Source organism: Heptranchias perlo, unplaced genomic scaffold, assembly GCF_035084215.1.
Source record: "Heptranchias perlo isolate sHepPer1 unplaced genomic scaffold, sHepPer1.hap1 HAP1_SCAFFOLD_47, whole genome shotgun sequence".
In the NCBI taxonomy this organism is placed as follows: Eukaryota; Metazoa; Chordata; class Chondrichthyes; order Hexanchiformes; family Hexanchidae; genus Heptranchias; species Heptranchias perlo.
Window position 1 is genome coordinate 2,120,464 of NW_027139484.1, and position 22,256 is coordinate 2,142,719.

The 22,256-nt window shown below is 47.0% G+C and overlaps 1 protein-coding gene across 1 annotated transcript; it reads left to right on the forward strand.

Annotated features, from left to right (window-relative positions):
* The first annotated feature begins 5,675 nt into the window (after positions 1-5,675).
* LOC137313376 (NACHT, LRR and PYD domains-containing protein 3-like) lies at positions 5,676-21,787 on the forward strand. Its single transcript, XM_067979511.1, has 10 exons — positions 5,676-5,763; positions 12,167-12,333; positions 13,169-13,340; positions 13,446-13,511; positions 17,136-18,873; positions 20,412-20,498; positions 20,658-20,828; positions 20,991-21,161; positions 21,305-21,472; positions 21,645-21,787. The coding sequence occupies exons 1-10, from the start codon at positions 5,700-5,702 to the stop codon at positions 21,730-21,732; spliced, it is 2,892 nt and encodes a 963-aa protein (XP_067835612.1). The 5' UTR covers positions 5,676-5,699; the 3' UTR covers positions 21,733-21,787.
* The last annotated feature ends 469 nt before the right edge of the window (positions 21,788-22,256 follow it).

Consider the following 22,256-nt stretch of genomic DNA (forward strand, 5'->3'; position numbering starts at 1 on the left):
CTGATGATTCAGAGGTGACTGATAGGGCGCTGATTGTTCGGGTCCAAATAGTCCTTGATTCTGTGCACTGGACACAGCAGTATTGACATGGAACGTGTGAATTCTCACGTGGCAGGATTGGGGAAAAGGTATAAAAGAGTGGGTGTTCGGAGAGATAACTCGGAATTCGATCAGGCCTTATCAGCTTTGAAAAACCTCGAGCTCAAAACTAGAACCTGTTCGAAATCTTCCCTGAGCAGTAAATGTGCTGTTAAGTTGCATACTTTATTCCGATGAATGTCAATAAATGCTTTGAACCCTATTATATTGAGGAGTAAACTTATCAACTTATAAAGGGAGAACACTTATCACCTAACAGAGAGGGTCAGAAAATAATCTACCCGAGAGAGCCAATGAAAATATCAATTAATTTCAGTGGTTGGAAGGGACAGTGTGGTATTGGTGTGGGACAGGGTCAGTGGGGTGTTGGTGTGGGACTGGGTCAGTGTGATATCGAGGTGGGACTGGGTCAGTGCGATGTCGGTGTGGGACTGGGTCAGTGGGGTGTCGGTGTGGGACTGGGTCAGTGTGATATCGAGGTGGGACTGGGTCAGTGCGATGTCGGTGTGGGACTGGGTCAGTGGGGTGTCGGTGTGGGACTGGGTCAGTGGGGTGTGGGTGTGGGACTGGGTCAGTGTGATATCGAGGTGGGACTGGGTCAGTGCGATGTCGGTGTGGAACTGGGTCAGTGGGGTATCGGTGTAGGGCTAGGTCAGTGGGGTGTCGGTGTGGGACTGGGTCAGTGGGGTGTCGGTGTGGGACTGGGTCAGTGGGGTATTGGTGTAGGGCTAGGTCAGTGGGGTGTCGGTGTGGGACTAGGTCAGTGGGGTGTCGGTGTGGGACTGGGTCAGTGGGGTGTGGGTGTGGGACTGGGTCAGTGGGATGTCGGTGTGGGACTGGGTCAGTGGTTTGTGGGTGTGGAATTGGTTCAATGGGGTTTCGGTGTAGGACTGGGTCAATGGTGTGTGAGTGTGGAGTTGGGTCAGTGGGGTGACGGTGTGGGACTGGGTCAGTGGGGTGTCGGTGTGGGACTGGGTCAGTGGGATGTCGTGTGGGACTGGGTCAGTGGGGTGTCGGTGTGGGACTTGGTCAGTGGGATGTCGGTGTGGGGCTGGGTCAGCGGGGTGTCAGTGTGGGACTGGGTCAGTGGGGTGTCGGTGTGGGACTGGGTCAGTGGGGTGTCGGTGTGGGACTGGGTCAGTGGGATGTCGGTGTGGGACTGGTTCAGTGGGGTGTCGGTGTGGGACTTGGTCAGTGGGATGTCGGTGTGGGGCTGGGTCAGCGGGGTGTCGGTGTGGGACTGGGTCAGTGGGGTGTCGGTGTGGGACTCGGTCAGTGGGATGTCGGTGTGGGGCTGGGTCAGTGGGGTGTCGGTGTGGGACTGGTTCAGTGGGGTTTCGGTGTACGACTGGGTCAGTGGTGTGTGGTGTGGATTTGGGTCAGTGGGGTGAAGGTGCAGGGCTGGTTCGGCGTTGTGTGGGTCCGGGACTGCGCTTTTGGGGCTGAGGAACAACACGTGAACTGTACAGGGTCGGTGAGAAGGCAATCTCCAAGTTACAGATCTTCACTGAAAAGAAAAGATGCTTTGAAGATGAAACTCGATACACACATGAGGGAGTAAGGAATAGAAGGATATGCTGATCGGGTTAGATCAAGCTGGATTGGAGGAGGCTCGTCTGCTGCATAAACACTGGCACGGACGAGTTGGGCCGAATGGTCTATTTCTGTGCCGTACATTCTGCGCGATTCTGTGCAAAAAAGGGGAGTGACGAGGCTGCATTTTATGAATCAGTTTTGTAAAATGAGAATATCGAAAGCTTTTCTCTAATTCTGTATGGTGGAACAAGCGAACTCCTCCGGTGGAACAGGGAGATTCCAATCGCCCAATCAGAGAGCGTGGAATGTTGTGTAAAAGTGGACTGAATTTAACTTGTTCTATAACACTAAACCACAAATGAGAATTTTGTGTTACAGAGGAGAGGGTTTGATTAAAGAGACGAACCCACATTGACCCGCGAGTGAATAGTTAGACACGAGTATCTCCATCTCCAGCCTCTCTTTCCTCTCAATGTTTTGACTCCTCCCGAATTTCTGCCCATCTTTCTCACAACTCCATGTGTGAATCTCTCCAAGCTGGTTTCCCCTCCTGTCACAGCACCGAAATGGCAATACTCAAAATCACAAATAACACCTTCTATTGCTGTGACCGTGGTAAACTATCCCTCCTCATTCTTCTCCACCTCTGCAGCCTTTGACAAGGTCGAACTCGATATCCTCCTCCAACGCCTCTCCTCCATTGTCCAGCTCATTGGGACTGCCCTCACTTGGTTCCACTTTTACCTGTCCAGTCGTAGCCGGAGAATCTCCTGAAATGGCTTCTCTGCTCCCGTACTGTGAACTCTGGGAATCCCCCATGGATCTAACCTCACCCCTTCCTATTTCTCATCTCGTGTTGGAGACATTATATGAAGACAAGGGTTCAGCTTTCATATGTACACTGGAAAACACTCTGCTCTACCAATCCACAATCTCTCCAGGCCCATTCACTGCCTCTGATTTGTCACGCTGCTCGTCCGACGTCCAGTCTGAGACGAGCTGCATATTTCTCCAATTAAACATTGGGAAGACCGAAGACACCATCTTGAACCCCAACCACGAATTCCGTTCCCTCGCAAAACACAAACACAAGTGGAGAATTCTGATTCTAAAACAGCAGTCAAATCTACCACATATATTCATGCTGCTTTCTGAGATTGAATAACTCCTAATGATATGACAAACATGAATGCTGTGCATCACCTAACGGTTCAAAGTTACACGATTCATAACATAATACATTGGTGTTAATATTAGAACAGTGGTAAATCTGTTCACCTCCTATAGTGCTCATTAGTGTTAATATTAGAACAGTGGTAAATCTCCTCACCTCCTACAGTGCTCATTAGTGTTAATATCAGAACAGTGGTAAATCTCCTCACCTCCTACAGTGCTCATTAGTGTTAATATTAGAACAGTGGTAAATCTCCTCACCTCCTAGAGTGCTCATTAGTGTTAACGTTAGAACAGTGGTAAATCTCCTCACCTCCTACAGTGCTCATTGGTGTTGATATTAGAACAGTGGTAAATCTCATCACCTCTTACAGTGTTCATTAGTGTTAATATCAGAACAGTGGTAAATCTCCTCACCCCCTACAGTGCTCATTAGTGTTACTATTAGAACAGTGGTAAATCTCCTCACCTCCTACAGTATTCATTGGTGTTAATATTGGAACAGTGGTAAATTTCCTCACCTCATACACTGCTCAATAGTCAGGTGATGACACCATGAGAAATATGGTAAATAGCTTCTAATATAAGCACCAATCAGGACACATCTCCACCCACACACGGACACTGTCACTGCCCATCGGGACCAGAGGAATCACACCCAGGTATATATTGTATATGTGAATAGATATCATATGGAAGATAACCATCTTCAGCCAGAAGTCCCGAGTGGATGATCCATCTCTGCCTCCTCCCGATATCCGCACCATCACAGATCCAGTCTTCAGCCAATTCGATTCAATGCACGTGACATCAAGAAACGGCTGAGTGCACTGGAGAAAATAAAGACGATGGGCCCCGACAACATACCAGCGATCGTGCTGAAGATTCGTGCTCCAGAATTCGCTGTGCCTCTAGCCAAGCTGTTCCAGTACAGCGACAACACTGGCATCTACCCGACAATGTGGAAATTTGTTAGGGATGTCCTGTCCACAAAAAGCAGGACAAATCCAATCCGGCCAATTACCGCTCCATCAGTATACTCTCAATCATCAGCAAAGTGATGGAATATGTCGTCGACAGTGCTATCAAGCAGCACTTGCTCAACAAATAACCTGCTCACCGATGCTCAGTTTGGATTCCGCCAGGACCACTTGACTCCAGACCTTATTACAGTCTTGATCCAAATATGGATTCTAGAGGTGAGGTGGGAGTGACTGCGCTCCATATGAAGGCAGCATTTGACCGAGTGTGGCACCAAGGAACCCCAGTAAAATTGAAGCCAATTGGATTCAGGGGGAAAACTCTAATTTGGCTCGAGTGATACCAAGCACAAAGGAAGATGGTAGTGGTTGATGGAGGCCAATCATCTCAGCCCCAGGACATTGCTGCAGGAGTTCCTCAGGGCAGCGTCCTCGGCCCAACCATCTTCAGCTGCTTCATAAATGAGGTTCCCTCCATCATAAGGTCACAAATTGGGATGTTCGCTGATGATTGCACAGTGTTCAGTTTCATTCGTAAGCCCACATATAATGAAGCAGTCCGTGCCCGCAAGCAGTAAGACCTGGACAATATCTAGGATTCGGCTGATAAGTGGCAATTAACATTTGCGCCAGAAAAGTTCCAGGCAATTACCATCTCCAACAAGAGAGGGTCTAACCACGTCCCCTTGATATTCAACGGCATTAACATCGCCGAAATCCACACCATCAAACACCTGTGTTTCACGATTGACCAGAAACTTAACTGGACCAGCCACGTAACTACTCTTGCTACAAAAGCAGGTCAGAGGCTTGGTATTCTGCGGCGAGTCACTCACCTCCTGACTCCCCAAAGCCTTTCCACCATCTACGGGACACACTTCAGAGGTTTGATGGAATAATCTCCACCTGCCTAGATCAGTGCAGCTCCAACAACTCTCAAGAAGCTCGACATCATCCAGAACAAAACATCCCGCTTGATTGGCACCCCAACCACTACTCTAAACATTCACTCCCTCCACCACCGGCGCACCGTTGCTGCAGTGTGTACCATCCACAGGATGCACTGCAGCAATTCACCAAGGCTTCTTCGACAGCACCTCCCAAACCCGCGAACTCTACCACCTAGAAGGACAAGGGCAGCAGGCACATGGGAACAAAACCACCTGCAAGTTCCCCTCCAAGTCACAAACCATCCCGACTTGGAAATATATCGTCATTCCTTCATTGTCGCTGGGTCAAAATCCAGGCACTGCCTTCCTAACGGCACTGTGGTATAACCTTCATCACACGGACTGAAGCAGTTCAAGAAGGCGGCTCCTCACCACCTTCTCAAGGGTAATTAGGGGTGGGCAATAAATTCTGGCATCGCCAGCGACGCCCACATCACATGAACGAAAAAAATGATCAGAAAGTATCTGAATTTAAAAACGAAACTCAACAACTCACAAATATTCAACACAATCTGTGACTAAACATTATACAGTTGCCCCAGACTGTGTAAAACCGAGTCATTTAGTTCATTTATTTTCACCCTGCGCCATGTTTCCCGCCAGAATATTCACTACCTCATGAATATGGCTGGTTCTGCCTGCACTGTGAGTAAATGTTACCAATGGGCACTCCCAGTGCAGAGTCTCGGCCGACGAGAGCAAGTCTGGAACTGGGTTGTGGAGATCAGCGGGACTCACTGGGCAGCTGTCTGTGTCACACCTGATGTGGAGTATTGATCATAACACTCCGGAAATGCTCGATCCCAGAACTAACAGCTGTTGTACTGATGGGGGAGGACGGACTTGGTATCATGTTCAACAAGGCAACGTTATCCTGCTCATTTTAATATTTCTGTCTAAACCTTCTGTTAATATTATATTTATTGCAGAGCATCAGAATCTGGGAACGTCTGTCACCACTATGGCTGAAGGTTCAAACAGGGGAGAAGATCCAACATCTTCAACAAGAATGAGAATGGACACAGGTCGGTTCAGAAAATTCATCAAAATAAAATTTCTGTCCTGACAAGGGGTCCAGATCACTAACAGGAACCTGCAGCTCACACAGGAAGAGGTAACAGCACAGATACTGTGTAGATAGAGGGAAGTGAGTAACGATCTAGAGGGACAGTGCAGTCGAAGATGGAGGTATCTCCTGATACTGGAACTGTCCAATAGATACCAGGTTGTGGGGACTGTAAGGTGGATAGAGACAGGGACTCAGAGGATGGTCTTCCTGAGTAACAGTGTCAGACTGGGGAGCAGGGGGACTCCCCGAGTGGGATGGGGGTGAGAGGCAGGTGGGACACAGGAATCGGAGAGCGATAGTGGTGGGAGATTCTTTCGTCAGGGGAATAGACAGAATCTTCTGCAGCTCTGAGGAGATCCCGAATGGTAAGTTGCCTCCCTGCTGTCGGAGTGAACAACATCCTGGAACAGGTGGGACCATCTCTGTTAAGGAAAGGAGAGCAGAGAATAGCCATTGTCGGAACCAATAACACGGATTGAAGTACGATAATGGAGGGAATATTAAGACTGAGGCTCTAGACTATAAAGCAAGACCTCCAGGTGGTGATCTCCGGATTGTTTTACACTAGGCCACTTAAGGAGGGAAATATGAGGCAGGTCAATGTGTGGCTGCAGGGCTGGAGCAGGAGGGAAGGGTTAACGGTCTCGGGGAGTAGTGTGAGTTCAGGGAGAAGGGAAGGGATGGTCACGGTCTGAACTGACCAACAATGGTTTTACAGACTGGGTGAATGGGGCAGTTGGAGGGATTCAGTTGACATGACTGGAGGGTGAGAAATATCCGGGTCTGAGGCGAGAGAGTGGAATTAATAAAACTGTTGTAGGAGAAACAAAAGATTTATGAAATAGTGAAAAGTTATTAGCAGGTAGAAAGGAAGGTGGTTTTGAACTATTGAAAGATAAATTTACATGATATTGAAAAAAACGAAGAAACGAAAACGGGGCAACATACCGAAAAATCGGAGTCAGGATTAGTTTTATGTCTGTGAATTATTATTATTTTTTTTTTTATTCGTTCACGGGATGTGGGCGTCGCTGGCGAGGCCGGCATTTATTGCCCATCCCGAATTGCCCTCGAGAAGGTGGTGGTGAGCCGCCTTCTTGAACCGCTGCAGTCCGTGTGGTGACGGTTCTCCCACAGTGCTGTTAGGAAGGGAGTTCCAGGATTTTGACCCAGCGACAATGAAGGAACGGCGATATATTTCCAAGTCGGGATGGTGTGTGACTTGGAGGGGAACGTGCAGGTGGTGTTGTTCCCATGCACCTGCTGCCCTTGTCCATCTAGGTGGTAGAGGTCGTGGGTTTGGGAGGTGCTGTCGAAGAAGCTTTGGCGAGTTGCTGCAGTGCATCCTGTGGATGGTGCACACTGCAGCCATTGTGCGCCGGTGGTGAAGGGAGTGAATGTTTAGGGTGGTGGATGGGGTGCCAATCAAGCAGGCCGCTTTATCTTGGATGGTGTCGAGCTTCTTGAGTGTTGTTGGAGCTGCACTCATCCAGGCAAGTGGAGAGTATTCCATCACACTCCTGACTTGTGCCTTGTAGATGGTGGAAAGGCTTTGGGGAGTCAGGAGGTGAGTCACTCGCCGCAGGATACCCAGCCTCTGACCTGCTCTCGTAGCCACAGTATTTATATGGCTGGTCCAGTTAAGTTTCTGGTCAATGGTGACCCCCAGGATGTTGATGGTGGGGGATTCGGCGATGGGAATGCCGTTGAATGTCAAGGGGAGGTGGTTAAACTCTCTCTTGTTGGAGATGGTCATTGCCTGGCACTTATCTGGCGCGAATGTTACTTGCCACTTATCAGCCCAAGCCTGGATGTTGTCCAGGTCTTGCTGCATGCAGGCTCGGACTGCTTCATTATCTGAGGGGTTGCGAATGGAACTGAACACTGTGCAGTCATCAGCGAACATCCCCATTTCTGACCTTATGATGGAGGGAAGGTCATTGATGAAGCAGCTGAACATGGTTGGGCCTAGGACACTGCCCTGAGGAACTCCTGCAGCAATGCCCTGGGGCTGAGATGATTGCCCTCCAACAACCACTACCATCTTCCTTTGTGCTTGGTATGACTCCAGCCACTGGAGAGTTTTCCCCCTGATTCCCATTGACTTCAATTTTACTCGGGCTCCTTGGTGCCACACTCGGTCAAATGCTGCCTTGATCTCAAGGGCAGTCACTCTCACCTCACCTCTGGAATTCAGCTCTTTTGTCCATGTTTGGACCAAGGCTGTAATGAGGTCTGGAGCCGAGTGGTCCTGGCGGAACCCAAACTGAGCATCGGTGAGCAGGTTATTGGTGAGTAAGTGCCGCTTGATAGCACTGTCGACGACACCTTCCATCACTTTGCTGATGATTGAGAGTAGACTGATGGGGCGGTAATTGGCCGGATTGGATTTGTCCTACTTTTTGTGGACAGGTCATACCTGGGCAATTTTCCACATTGTCGGGTGGATGCCAGTGTTGTAGCTGTACTGGAACAGCTTGGCTAGAGGCGCAGCTAGTTCTGGAGCACAAGTCTTCAGCACGACAGCTGGGATGTTGTCAGGGCCCATAGCCTTTGCTGTAACCAGTGCACTCAACCGTTTCTTGATATCACGTGGAGTGAATCGAATTGGCCGAAGACTGGCTTCCGTGATGGTGGGGATATCGGGAGGAGGCTGAGTTGGATTATCCACTCGGCACTTCTGGCTGAAGATGGTTGCAAACGCTTCAGCCTTGTCTTTTGCACTCACGTGCTGGACTCCGCCATCATTGAGAATGGGGATGTTTGCAGAGCCTCCTCCTCCCGTTAGTTGTTTAATTGTCCACCACCATTCACGACTGGATGTGGCAGGACTGCAGAGCTTTGATCTGATCCGTTGGTTGTGGAATCGCTTAGCTCTGTCTATCGCATGTTGCTTCCGCTGTTTAGCATGCATGTCGTCCTGAGTTGTAGCTTCACCAGGTTGGCACCTCATTTTTAGGTACGCCTGGTGCTGCTCCTAGCATGCTCTTCTACACTCTTCATTGAACCAGGGTTGATCCCCTGGCTTGTTGGTAATGGTAGAGTGAGGAATATGCCGGGCCATAAGGTTACAGATTGTGCTGGAATACAATTCTGCTGCTGCTGATGGCCCACAGCGTCTCATGGATGCCCAGTTTTGAGCTGCCAGATCTGTTCTGAATCTATCCCATTTAGCACGGTGGTAGTGTCACACAACACGTTGGATGGTGTCCTCAGTGCGAAGACGGGATTTCATCTCCACGAGGACTGTGCGGTGGTCACTCCTACCAATACTATCATGGACAGATGCATTTGCGACAGGTAGATTGGTGAGGACGAGGTCAAGTAAGTTTTTCCCTCGTGTTGGTTCGCTCACCACCCGCCGCAGGCCCAGTCTAGCAGCTATGTCCTTCAGGACTCGGCCAGTAGTGGTGCAACCGAGCCACTCTTGGTGATGGACATTGAAGTCCCCCACCCAGAGTACATTTTGTGCCCTTGCTACCCTCAGTGCTTCCTCGAAGTGGTGTTCAACATGGAGGAGGACTGATTCATCAGCTGAGGGAGGACAGTAGATGGTAATCAGCAGGAGGTTTCCTTGCCCATGTTTGACCTGATGCCATGAGATTTCATGGGGTCCAGAGTCAATGTTGAGGACTCCCAGGGCCACTCCCTCCTGACTGTATATCACTGTACCGCCACCTCTGGTGGGTCTGTCCTGCCGGTGGGACAGGACATACCCAGGGATGGTGATGGAAGAGTCTGGGACGTTGGCTGAAAGATATGATTCTGTGAGTATGGCGATGTCAGGCTGTTGCTTGACTCGTCTGTGGGACAGCTCTCCCAATTTTGGCACAAGTCCCCAGATGTTGGTAAGGAGGACCTTGCAGGGTCGACTGGGCTTGGTGTTTTGCCGTTGTCGTGTCCGGTGCCTAGTGGTCCGATGCCGGGTGGTCCGCCCGGTTTTATTCTTATTATGACTTTTCGGAGCGAGATTTTACAACTGAGTGGCTTGCTCGGCCATTTCAGAGGGCAATTAAGAATCAACCACATTGCTGTGGGTCTGGAGTCACAAAGAGGCCAGACCGGGTGAGGGCGGCAGGCTTCCTTCACTGAAGGACATTCGTGAACCAGATGGGTTTTTCCGTCAATCCAGTCGTTTCATGGCCATCATTACTGATACCAGTATTTTAATTCCAGATTTTTTTTTATTTAATTAATTGAATTTAATAAATTAATTGAATTTAAATTCGCCAGCTGCCGTGGCGGGATTTGAACTCATGACTCCGGATTTTAGTCCAGGTCTCTGGATTACCAGCCCAGTAACATAACCACTATGCTACCGTACCCAACTTTGCAAATGTGTTTGCAATACAAATCATTGCAAACACATTTGCAAAGTCAGAATCTATTAAATATAAGACAAGGTCTGAGTTTTCACAGGACTCAGAGCGAAATGTTCCTGATTATAATATTTTGAGTGGAGAGAAAAATAGTTCTGGACGCCAGTATTAATAAAGGTTCTATGACATAGTTGGAACAATAATAACTTGCGTTTGTGTAGCAACACGAATGCAGTAAAACGACCCAGGGCGCCTCACAGGTACGAGTATCAAAAATAAATTTGACACTGACTCAAATAAGGAGATATGAGGGCGGGAGACCAATAGCTTGGGCAAAGAGGTAGGTTTTAAGGAGCGTCTTCCATGAGAACAGAGAGGTAGAGAGAAGGAGAGGTTTAGAATATAAAGGTGTCCAGGGAGCTATGTTAAGATAGAATCCATATCTACCCAATTAAGCAATAGGATAAAGCAGCCCGCTTGATTGGCACCCCATCCACCACACTGAACATTGGGCTCATAAGTGGCAAGTAACATTCGCGCCAGATAAGTGCCAGGCAAAGACCATCTCCAACAAGAGACAGTCTAACCATCTCCCCCTGACATTCAACGGCATTACCATCAACATCCTGGGGGTCAGGATTGACCAGAAACTGAACTGGACCAGCCATAGAAATACTGTGGCTACGAGAGCAGGTCAGAGGCTGGGTATTCTGCGGCGAGTGACTCACCTTCTGACTCCCCAAAGCCTTTCCACCATCTACAAGGCACAAGTCAGGAGTGTGATGGAATACTCTCCACTTGCTTGGATGAGTGCAGCTCCAACAACACTCAAGAAGCTCGACACCATCCAAGATAAAGCAGCCCGCTTGATTGGCACCCCATCCACCACACTAAACATTCACTCCCTTCACCACCGGCGCACTGTGGCTGCAGTGTGTACCATCCACAGGATGCACTGCAGCAACTCGCCAAGGCTTCTTCGACAGCACCTCCCAAACCCGCGACCTCTACCACCTCGAAGGACAAGAGCAGCAGGCACATGGGAACAACACCACCTGCACGTTCCCCTTCAAGTCACACACCATCCAGACTTGGAAATATATCGCCGTTCCTTCATTGTCGCTGGGTCAAAATCCTGGAACTCCCTTCCGAACAGAACTGTGGGAGAACCGTCACCACACGGACTGCAGCGGTTCAAGAAGGCGGCTCACCACCACCTTCTCAAGGGCAATTAGGGATGGGCAATAAATGCTGGCCTCGCTAGCGACGCCCACATCCCGTGAACGAATAAAAGAAAAAAGAAAAAAATTCCCAGTGGGTTTTGCAGGCCAGCAATCAGTGGAGATTAGATAGAGCGGGAAGTGCGGGAAACTAGTTGTGGATAAAGGTTTGGTGAGATACAAAATATTTCCTTTAGCTTCAAAAAATGATGGTGGAAGTGAAAATGTTGGTGTGCTAGAGGAGGATGTGGGCCCAGAGTTAAAGATAACTGGAGAGAAGGATTTGGATCTGAGGAACATCGCCGAGGTGGATAAATCACTGGGCCCAGAGATAACACACCCGAGGCTGTTAAAGGAAGTCAGAGAGGAGACAGGAGGGACCCTGACCACAATTTCTCAATCCTCGATTGTTATCAAAAATATCCAGGTGGACTGAAGGAGCCCAATTAATGTCTCTGGTAAAATAAGAAGAGAGGGTTAACTGGTAACTGGAGACCAATTAGTCTCCGTCAGTAGTGGGCAAACTCCTTGAATCTGTAATTCCAGGTCGAATTAGTGAACATTTAGAGATACAGGGGATGATCAGGGGAGGCTGGAACTGATTCGCTACAGACAAGTCGCATTTGACAAATTTAATACAGCTTTGTTGAGAGGTGACTATATCGATCGATGGAATGTAGCACATGCGGTGTATATGGGTTTTCAGAAGGTTTTTGATAATGTGACTCACAGGAGGCTTCAGCCGTTTGGAATAAGAGGAAATGTAGCCACCCGGATAGAAAGTCGATAATGTATTTAGTTTTCTCCATTTTTCTCACAGATCCGAACGCTGCAATCACTGAGTTCCTGACAAAGTGCGACGATTACCAACTGTTCCAGTTGACGAAATTCTACCGGGACAGACTGGAACAGGCGATTGAAGAAGTGGTCGACGGAGTCAGCTCGTTGTTAACATACGAGAGGCATTTTAGTGGACTGGAGCATCGGGTAAGTGGAAGGGACACATAATGTTTTTTTATTTGTTCATGAGATGTAGGCGTCGCTGGCGAGGCCAGCATTTATCCCCCATCCCTAATTGCCCCTTGAGAAGGTGGTGGTGAGCCTCCTTCTTGAACCGCTACAGTCCGTGTGGTGAAGGTTCTCCCACAGTGCTGTTCAGAAGGGATTTCCAGGATTTTGACCCAGCGACGAAAATTGAACGGCGATATATTTCCAAGTCGGGATGGTGTGTGACTTGGAGGGGAACGTGCAGGTGGTGTTCCCATTACCTGCTGCCCTTGTCCTTCTAGGTGGTAGAGGTCGCGGGTTTGGGAGGTGCTGTCGAAGAAGCCTTGGCGAGTTTCTGCAGTGCATCCTGTGGATGGTACCCACTGCAGCCACTTTGCGCCGGTGGTGAAGGAAGTGAATGTTTAGGGTGTTGGATGGGGTGCCAATCAAGCGGGCTGCTTTGTCCTGGATGGTTTCGAGCTTCTTGAGTGTTGTTGGAGCTGCACCATTCCAGGCAAGTGGAGAGTATTCCTTGTAGAATGAGTTTGGTTTATTTAAACATCAGAGAACTAACGGGATATCAGATCTTGGAATCATAGGATGTGACAGAACTGAAACAGGCCAAATAGGAAAGAAATGGATCAAACTGAAAATACAGTGAATCTGAAACAATGATACGAAGAGGTGAAAATGCCCAATGGATCGGTCAGTGTCCGTACAAAGGACAGGGGAAAGTTTCGGATATAACTCTTGTGTGGACTGAAAACAAAAGGCAAACAGTTTAAGTGGGACTGGGAAAAGGAGAGACCAATATATTCATTATTATCCTTTACAGAAAGTCGTTGATCTCGTGGAGAAGGGAAACAGGGCGGACAGTTCCAAACTTGTCCTAAATCTGGTGATGGAGAAAGGCTCTCGGGCCCGAAGGGTGATGTGGGAATCCTTTGTGAAAATGCACCATGCGGTACCAAAGTTGGACAAAATACTGAAAGAGATGCAGGAACTTGGTACAGTAAAATCACACACTGAATTCAATTCCAGATTGAAACACGGCAGAATTTATTATAATATTACACAGATCTGATTTCATGAAATCTAATTGATTTAAACAGGTCCTGATCCATTTGATTATATGAACATCGGACGAGGTTTACCTGAAATACCCAGTCACCTGAAAGGTAAGTGATGAAATGGGGATTTCAAACCGTTTATTTCACCTTTGAGAATCAGAATGTTTGACTGTAGCCTTTTGATAAGAGATTGTCAGAATCTGGGAATCAGAAGTTGAAAGGAAGGCGGGAACAGAATAAACTTTGATTTTGATTTCTTAATAAACTTCAAATCGTCTGCGCGATCCGTTAGTATTCGCTGTTCTCAATTATTTGCAAATTTGCAGATGTTTTATTACTCCAGCTAATCCAGGCGCTGATTACGAACAGTTGTGAAAAAAAGTTCATGCCTGGCAGGACCCTGATACACTGTGAATCCCCATACATACCTGGAACGTTCCTGATACACTGTGAATCCCCATACACATCTGGAAGGTTCCTGATACACTGTGAATCCCCATACACACCTGGAAGGTTCCTGATACACTGCGAATCCCCATACACACCTGGAAGGATCCTGATACACTGCGAATCCCCATGCACACCTGGAAGGATCCTGATACACTGTGAATCCCAATACATACCTGGAAGGTTCCTGATACACTGCGAATCCCCATACACACCTGGCAGGATCCTGATACACTGCGAATCCCGCTAAAAACCTGGCAGGATCCTGATACACTGTGAATACCCATGCACACCTGGCAGGATCCTGATACACTGTGAATCCCCATACACACGTGGCAGGATCCTGATACACTGAGAATCCCCATACACATCTGGCAGGATCCTGCTCACTTCGAATCCCCATACACACCTGGCAGGATCCTGATACACTGTGAATCCCCATACACACGTGGCAGGATCCTGATACACTGAGAATCCCCATACACATCTGGCAGCATCCTGCTCACTTCGAATCCCCATACATATCCAGCAGGATCCTGATACAATGTGAATCTCCATTCACACCGGGCAGGATCCTTATACACTGTGAATCCGCTTACACACCTGGCCGGATAGTGATAGTCTGTGAGTCCCCATTCACATCTGGCAGGATCCAGATACAGAGTGAATTCCCATACACACCTGGCAGGATCCTGAGACACTGTGAATCCCCAGACACACCTGGCAGGATCCAGATACACTGTGAACCCCCATACACACCTGGCAGGACCCTGATACACTGTGAATCCTCATACTCAATTAGCAGGATCCTGATACACTATGAATCAACAAACACACTTGGCAGGATCCTGATATATTGTGAATCCTATACACAACTCCAGTGTACCCCACAGATGCTTTCGGCTCACAATCGATGAGCAGTGCTTTGTGCCAGACGTCACGGTTTACCTGCGCCCCGAGAAAGCTGCTCACAATCAGCTGTAGGGAACGAGGTGGAGAAATTCGAAATATAAAAAATGATATAATTTCACAAAGTGTTCGATCTGATCTGAGAAGATGTACAGATGTTTACACAATAGATCATTAATCCTTGGAGAAATGTGAGGGAAAGACAATGTTCAGGGTAATTCGGAAGTTTTTGGCTAGCTTCCTAATGGCAATGAAAGAGAGAACTTATTCTACTCAAAGACTAGTCCTTTAATTCAGAGTCTTTTTAGACCCAATGGAATGACTGAGGCCAGTGAAAGAGAGAACTTATTCTACTCAGAGAATAGTCCTTTAACTCAGGGTCTTTTTAGATCCAATGGAATGACTGATGGAAACAGATTTGTAATTTCCCAAACCTGCATGGTCGGAAATTTAGACCAAAATGAAACAACGGAGTATAATTATTGGGAGAACAGTTGAAATGAACTGTGAATGTTTTCTGCTCCAACATTGCACTGAATGATGTGGGCAGTAGTTCTAATTCTAATTCTAATCGGTGATATGACAGGACTGTTCGGAAAGCACATTCGATGTTGGTGTAAAACGGCCGAAAAATTGTTCGCAATTTCTGAAACACAATATAACATGAGAATGATGAGGGACAGGAAAAGGCCATTTGGCCCAAATAAGCCTGTCCCTGTTGGAGAGATGACCCCACCTCCCCCTCCTCTCAGTGCATCCACAGAAACACGTTCAATTGTCTCTTCACCCCACTTACACTGCCCCTTTAGTGTCCTTCCCAGGCTCTCTCGCCCTTAGGGTGAGAAAATGACCCTGACTTCCCTTTCCCGTTTTTAATTACTTTGTTGATTGTGAGCATGTTTCCTGTTTCCGTTGAATATATTCAAGAATGAGATCGATAGATTTTTGGACACGAAGGGAATCAATATATATGTGGACAGGGTGGGCAAGTGGATTTGAGGGAGATGAGCCATGACCTTAATGAATGGCGGAGCAGGCTCGAGGTGGTGTATGGCCTAATCCTGCTTCTATTTCTTATGTTCTTCCGTTCTTACTAATGTTGGGAATTCCACTGAAACATTTTAATCCAGAATTCGCTTGCACAAACAAAATAAACCATACCCTCTCGCCATTCCGTGAACCGAAAGTCCGAATACCTAACATCATCATTCTGATTCCACTCTGTACCTTGAGAATGGCAGTAATCGTTACCTGTGAAAAGGTGACGAAAGAAATGTACATTATACCCCAGAGAATCTGCCCGAGTCCTGAAACAAAAGCAATTTAACTGCTGTGTATTCAATCTGTCACTCTCCCAGTGCCCACAATATCGCAGATAACCTGCCCGAGGTCTGATACAATAACAGTGGACCTTCTGTCTATTCACAGGCTGTCCCTTTCCCAGTGTGCACAATATCCCAGATAACCTGCCGAGGTCTGATACAATAACAGTGGGACTTCTGTCCATCCGCAGTCTGTCCCTCTGCCAGTGTCCACAATATCCCAGATAACCTGCCCGAGGTCCGATACAATTACAGTGGAACTTCTGTCCATTCACAGTCTGTCCCTCTCCCAGTGCCCACAATATCCTAGATAACATACCCGAGGTCTGATACAATAACAGTGGGACTTGTGTCCATTTAGTCTTTCCTTCTCCCAGTGCCCACAATATCGCAGATAACCTGCCCGAGGTCCGATACAATAACAGTGGAACTTCTGTCCATTCACAGTCTGTCCCTCTCCCAATGCCCACAATATCCCAGATAACATGCCCGAGGTCTGATACAATAACAGTGGAACTTCTGTCCTTCATAGTCTGTCCCTCTCCCAGTATCCACAATATCTCAGATAACCTGCCCGAAGTCTGATACAATAATAGTGGAACTTCTGTCCATTCACAGTCTGTCCCTCTCCCAATGCACACAATAATCTATTTCCCATTTCCGCAGAGGGTCAGCACCACTGACGGTTTCATAAATTATTCCACTGGAACCTCAAGTTTCGGATAACCAGAATCACGTTTGGATTCGCAATGAGATGTCCATGGTACAGGGCAGGGCTGATAGTATTAACCATCAGAGTGAAAATATCACCTTCATAGAAATCTCCATGTTCAGAAAATATTAGAATCAAGTGAGGATTTGCAACTTTTCTAAGCCCTTGTTCACTTTCAAGCGAGGTTTTCAGTAACTGAGTTTAATTTCCTGCTCACACCTCTATTGAAGCTGTGAATTAAATCTCGCAACATTTTACTGAATATTAAAGTGATATTGAGAATCTGTTTTTATGCCAAGACAACTAACAAGGAGAACCGCTTCCTGTCTGTTCTAATTGAAGATGTTCAACAGAAACACAAGGAAACACTCCGGGTCCAAACTGAAACACTGAGAGTGAACACGATCCTAATAAAGGAGAAGGTTAAGATTTTCCAGCTGGTCACTCTATACACTGAGCTAACGGTCATTTCTACTGTTCGAGATCGGACACTTGTAGAACATGAACTGCTGGCAAGAGGCCGAGACCATGAAGAGTGGAGAAAGAAACATCTCCGGAGAGAACTGGAAAAAATCCGAACTGATCAATTGTTCCAGAGCAGTTTTACCCAGAGAAAATACAAATCTGGGAGTTCAGCAGCAGTGAGCGGAGTCGCGGGGATTGGAAAAACAACAATGGTACAAAAGATTGTTTATGACTGGGCCACTGGGAAAATATACCCACACTTTCAATTTGTTTTCAGTTTTAAATTCCGGGATTTGAACGCGATTAACTGTAGAATAAACCTGAGGAATCTGACACTGGATCTGTATCCTTACTTTGGGAATATTCTGGGAGAGCTCTGGAAGAACCCAGAGGGATTACTGTTTATATTCGATGGTTTAGATGAATTCAAGGACAGTATCGATTTTACTGACAATCAGAGAAATACAGAACCTCAGTACATGTGCACAGACCCTGAAGACTGGTGTGAAGTTTCTGACATTGTGTACAGTTTAATACAACACAAGCTGCTCCCAGGATGTTCAGTGTTGGTGACCAGCCGACCCACTGCATTACATTTGTTGGAAAAGGCTGAGATCAGTGTCTGGGCTGAAATCCTGGGATTTGTTGGTGAAGAACGGAAGGAATATTTCAACAAGTTTTTTGAAGATCAGGTGGTGGCAGCAGCTGTATTCAAACATATGGAGGAGAACGAGATCCTGTACACCATGTGTTACAACCCTTCCTACTGCTGGATCCTCGGTCTGTCTCTGGGTCCAATCTTCACACAAAGAGACAGGAAACAGCAGCGAGTTCCCAAGACCATCACCCAACTATATTCCTATTATATTTACAACATTCTGAAAAACCATGGCCGAGAGATTGAATCCCCCCGTGATGTATTACTGAAGATCGGTGAGATGGCCTTCACAGGAGTCTCCGAGAAGAAGATTGTGTTTAGAAATGGAGATTTGATCAAGTACAATCTGCAACCTTCCCAGTTCCTGTCTGGGTTCATGATGGAACTTTTGGAGAGAGATGATTCTGCCCAGAGTGTGGTTTACACATTCCCGCACCTCACCATCCAAGAGTTTGTCGCCGCACTCGCACAATTCCTGACTCCAGATCCAGGGGACATCCGGAAACTCCTCAGTGAAGCCCACAGCAAGGAAGATGGGCGATTTGAGATATTCCTCCGTTTTGTTGTTGGTCTCTCCTCCTCACAGTCAGCTCGGCCCCTGGAGGAGTTTCTGGGTCCATTTCTTCATCAAATAATCTGCGGAGTGATTGACTGGGTGAAGGAGAAGGTTGAAGGAGAGATTGGAAACACATCGAATGAAACTGGTAAAAGGAACCTCCTGAACACATTCCACTACCTGTTTGAGTCTCAGAATCAAACACTGGCTCGGGTCACAGTGGGATCTGTGGAAACACTTACATTTAGTGGATTGCGACTGACCCCGATTGACTGTGCAGTGCTGTCTCATGTCATTGGACTCTGTGATGCAATAAAAGTCCTCGATCTGGAGAACTGCTACATTCAGTGTGAAGGTCTCCAGCGGCTGGAACCTGCACTGCACAAATGCCAGGTGTTGAGGTAACTGTTTATTTGTCTCTAACTGTTTGGTCAATTGTCGAACAGTCACGGATTGTATTGTTGCTCCGTAATGAAGAGAAACAAACAGTTCAATTAAACCAGAGAGAAGCAGATTCAACACAAATATGACAAATGATAAGAGGATCGGTTAGTAATTCCCTCAGGACTGGAGAATCTCAAATGGATCCTTGTGAACAAGTCGGGATTTTACAGCCTTTATCGGATCAGTAAATACAGGTCACTGAAAGAGTCTGATAATTTAATTTTAATTTATAATATTTATTGCTGTTTTTCTGACTGCCTGAGATACGTCCATTGAAGAGGATCCTCTCACTGTTCCTTACACGTAGACTGACACTAATTGCAGCAGTCTGTGTGTTGGAGCATCCCACCCTCTTCCCGAGGTGTGGGGACAAGTGACAGTCACCGGACTGTCAACGTGTGTAGGAGAGGGAAGCAGAAACACCAAACATTCAGTAACAAAGAGCAAAACACAGCTTTCGGGCATTCAACCGCCAGTGGGCGGGCTGAGCTTTCCCCGCGGGACCGCGGTCCGTTATCTTAACTGATCAATGACCCAGCCCCTCACACTCTCCAATACATCCACCATCTCTTCACCCAGCTGGCAGCACTCGTGCATGAGTCAGAAGGTCGAGGAATCAGGCACCTCGCTCATTAATCCAGGCCGACACTTCAGTGGGATTTGGGAACTAAAATCTGCCGGTAAAAAGGTTCCAATCGAACGGGTTGTGGGGTATTAGCCCAGGAGTACAGACACACACCGGCCAGCGGTGTGCCCTCACACACCGCGGGAGGCTCCTGGGTTAACCAGGGGCAGTGAACCCGGGAATTTCCCATAATCTGCCCCCTGTGTGTGAGGCCCCGCTCGGGGAGGGAACTTCAGAAAAATCCCCATAAACTGTCGGGCACGTTTCACCTGAAATAAACTTTGAGACAGTTTAATGGGAATAAAGTGAGAGACTCCCCTCCCCTACAAACTAGGCGTAAAGGGACATTTAAAACTTGTAACAGGACAGAATAAACTCTCCTTGTTACATTAAATCCTGGGGCACGCATTTCAAGCAGCCGTTAGCGCCGTTTCACAAAATAACTCACCCCGAGATATTATACAGATTAATATAACACTGAATAAAGTACAGATAATCACCGCTTTATCATTTAATTCGGGGAAAATCGCCACATTCCCATAAAATCTGGGATTTAAGCAGCAGCAGAAGTGAGACAACTTTCCCCAAATATGACGGGACCGGTCACTGACCTCCAGGAGGGGAATTCTGATCATCAGGGAATGAGACCAGACTGAGGGACATTTAAAGGCTTCACACAGACAGCACTTTATTTAATAAATACATTTAAATGAGGAGTTGGACAGAGTGAGATTCATTGTCAGTGACAGGGAAATATGGTTATTAATTTCCTGAAGATTTTTTAGTATTTCCTGTAATATCAGAGAGAAATTGTGTCAGATCTGGGATTGGATTCAGTTTGTTTCTCACTCTCGGTTTGTTTGTGTTTAGACTGGGGAACAATAAACTGGGAGATTCAGGAGTGAAACTGCTGTCTGCGGCTCTGAGGAACCCGGACTGTAAAATACAGGAACTGCGGTAAGTATCAGACTGTGTGAGATTGTGTTTATAATAACTGGATGTCTAACACGGTACATTAATGTCAGTATAAGTAATAACAATTCAAATAAATACTGGGAATTTACTCTGATTACTGTTATCTCTGCTCGTCTCTTTCTCTCTCTCTCTGATCTCCAGGTTATGGAGTAACGGTCTCACAGCTTCTTCTACCGAGGATCTCGTCTCCGTTCTCAGCACAAACCGGTCACTGACGGATCTGAACCTGGGTAATAATAAACTGGAAGATTCAGGAGTGAAACTACTGTCTGCTGCTCTCAGGAACCCGAACTGTAAAATACAGAAACTGCAGTAAGTATCAGACTGTGCGAGATTGTGTTTATAATAACTGGATGCCGAACACGGTACATTAATGTCAGTATAAGTAACAATACTAAAAATAAACACTGGGAATTTTCTCTGATTCCTGTTATCTATTGCTCCTCTCTCTTTCTCTCTCTCTCTGATCTCCAGGTTATGGGATATCGGTCTCACAGATTCTGGTACCAAGGATCTCGCCTCCGCTCTCAGTACAAACCGGTCACTGACGGATCTGAACCTGAGTGACAATAAACTGGGAGATTCAGGAGTGAAACTACTGTCTGCGGCTCTGAGGAACCCGAACTGTAAAATACAGAAACTATGGTAAGTATCAGACTGTGTGAGATTGTGTTTATAATAACTGGATGCTGAACACGGTACATTCATGTCAGTATAAGGAATAATAATACAGATAAATACTGGAAATTTACTCTGATTCCTGTTATTTCTCTCTCTCTGATCCCCAGTCTGGATGGTGTCGGTCTCACAGATTCTTGTACAGAGGATTTCGTCTCCGCTCTCAGTACAATCTGGTCACTGACGGGTCTGACCCTGGGATTAAACTCCTTCACAGACCGATCTGTCCCCGCTCTCCGCTCCCTCATACTGACCCGCAGGAGTCTGGAGCGGATCCGGTGAGTGTTTGTGTTAATGTTTAATGTAATAAATAAAACACCAATTGGATTCAGTCCCTTTTATGGGTAATATTTGTCTGTAATTATTATTGAAATATTAACCCCAGTCTCCCCGTTATTTACACTGTTGTTCAATCTGTTTATTTCATGTTTAATCTTTAATCTGTTTCAGGCTGTGGGGGAATCAGTTCAGTTCAAACGGAAAGAGACACCTGGAGTCATTGCGGGAATCCAGACCCGGACTGAGTGTGGGAGTGTGAACATTTCAATTTATAACCATTCCTGGTCTCATTATATGAACATTTCAATTTATAACCATTCCTGGTCTCATTATATGAACATTTCAATTTATAACCATTCCTGGTCTCATTATATGAACATTTCAATTTATAACCATTCCTGGTCTCATTATATGAACATTTCAATTTATAACCATTCCTGGTCTCATGAAATGAACATTTTTGGCCGATTCCCTGTCCCTCCCCTTTAACCGGCCGCGCTCCAGGTTTAAATCCGAACGGCCCTTTAACGGTTTCCAGCTCGAGCTGAGCGAGCGTCGTCTCCCATTGTGACGTCAGAGGCCCAGCGACAGGGTCACGAGACTCAGTCACCCGGTCCCACAGCGCTGATTCTGCCGGATATCCGGGGCTGGATGGTCCCCAATGGGACACTGGGTCAATGTACAGACAGGAAGGGCCCAGGGTGGGGCTCAGTCTGGGCTGCAGTGGGACACTGGGTCAATGTACAGAGAGGAAGGGCCCAGGGTGGGGCTCAGTCTGGGCTG

Coding starts and splice junctions, on each gene's coding strand:
- LOC137313376 (XM_067979511.1), top strand. CDS start 5,700: ATGGCTGAAGGTTCAAACAGGGGAGAAGATCCAACATCTTCAACAAGA. Junction 5,764..12,166: donor AAGAATGAGAATGGACACAG/GTCGGTTCAGAA, acceptor TTTTTCTCACAG/ATCCGAACGCTGCAATCACT. Junction 13,512..17,135: donor AATACCCAGTCACCTGAAAG/GTAAGTGATGAA, acceptor TTCTAATTGAAG/ATGTTCAACAGAAACACAAG.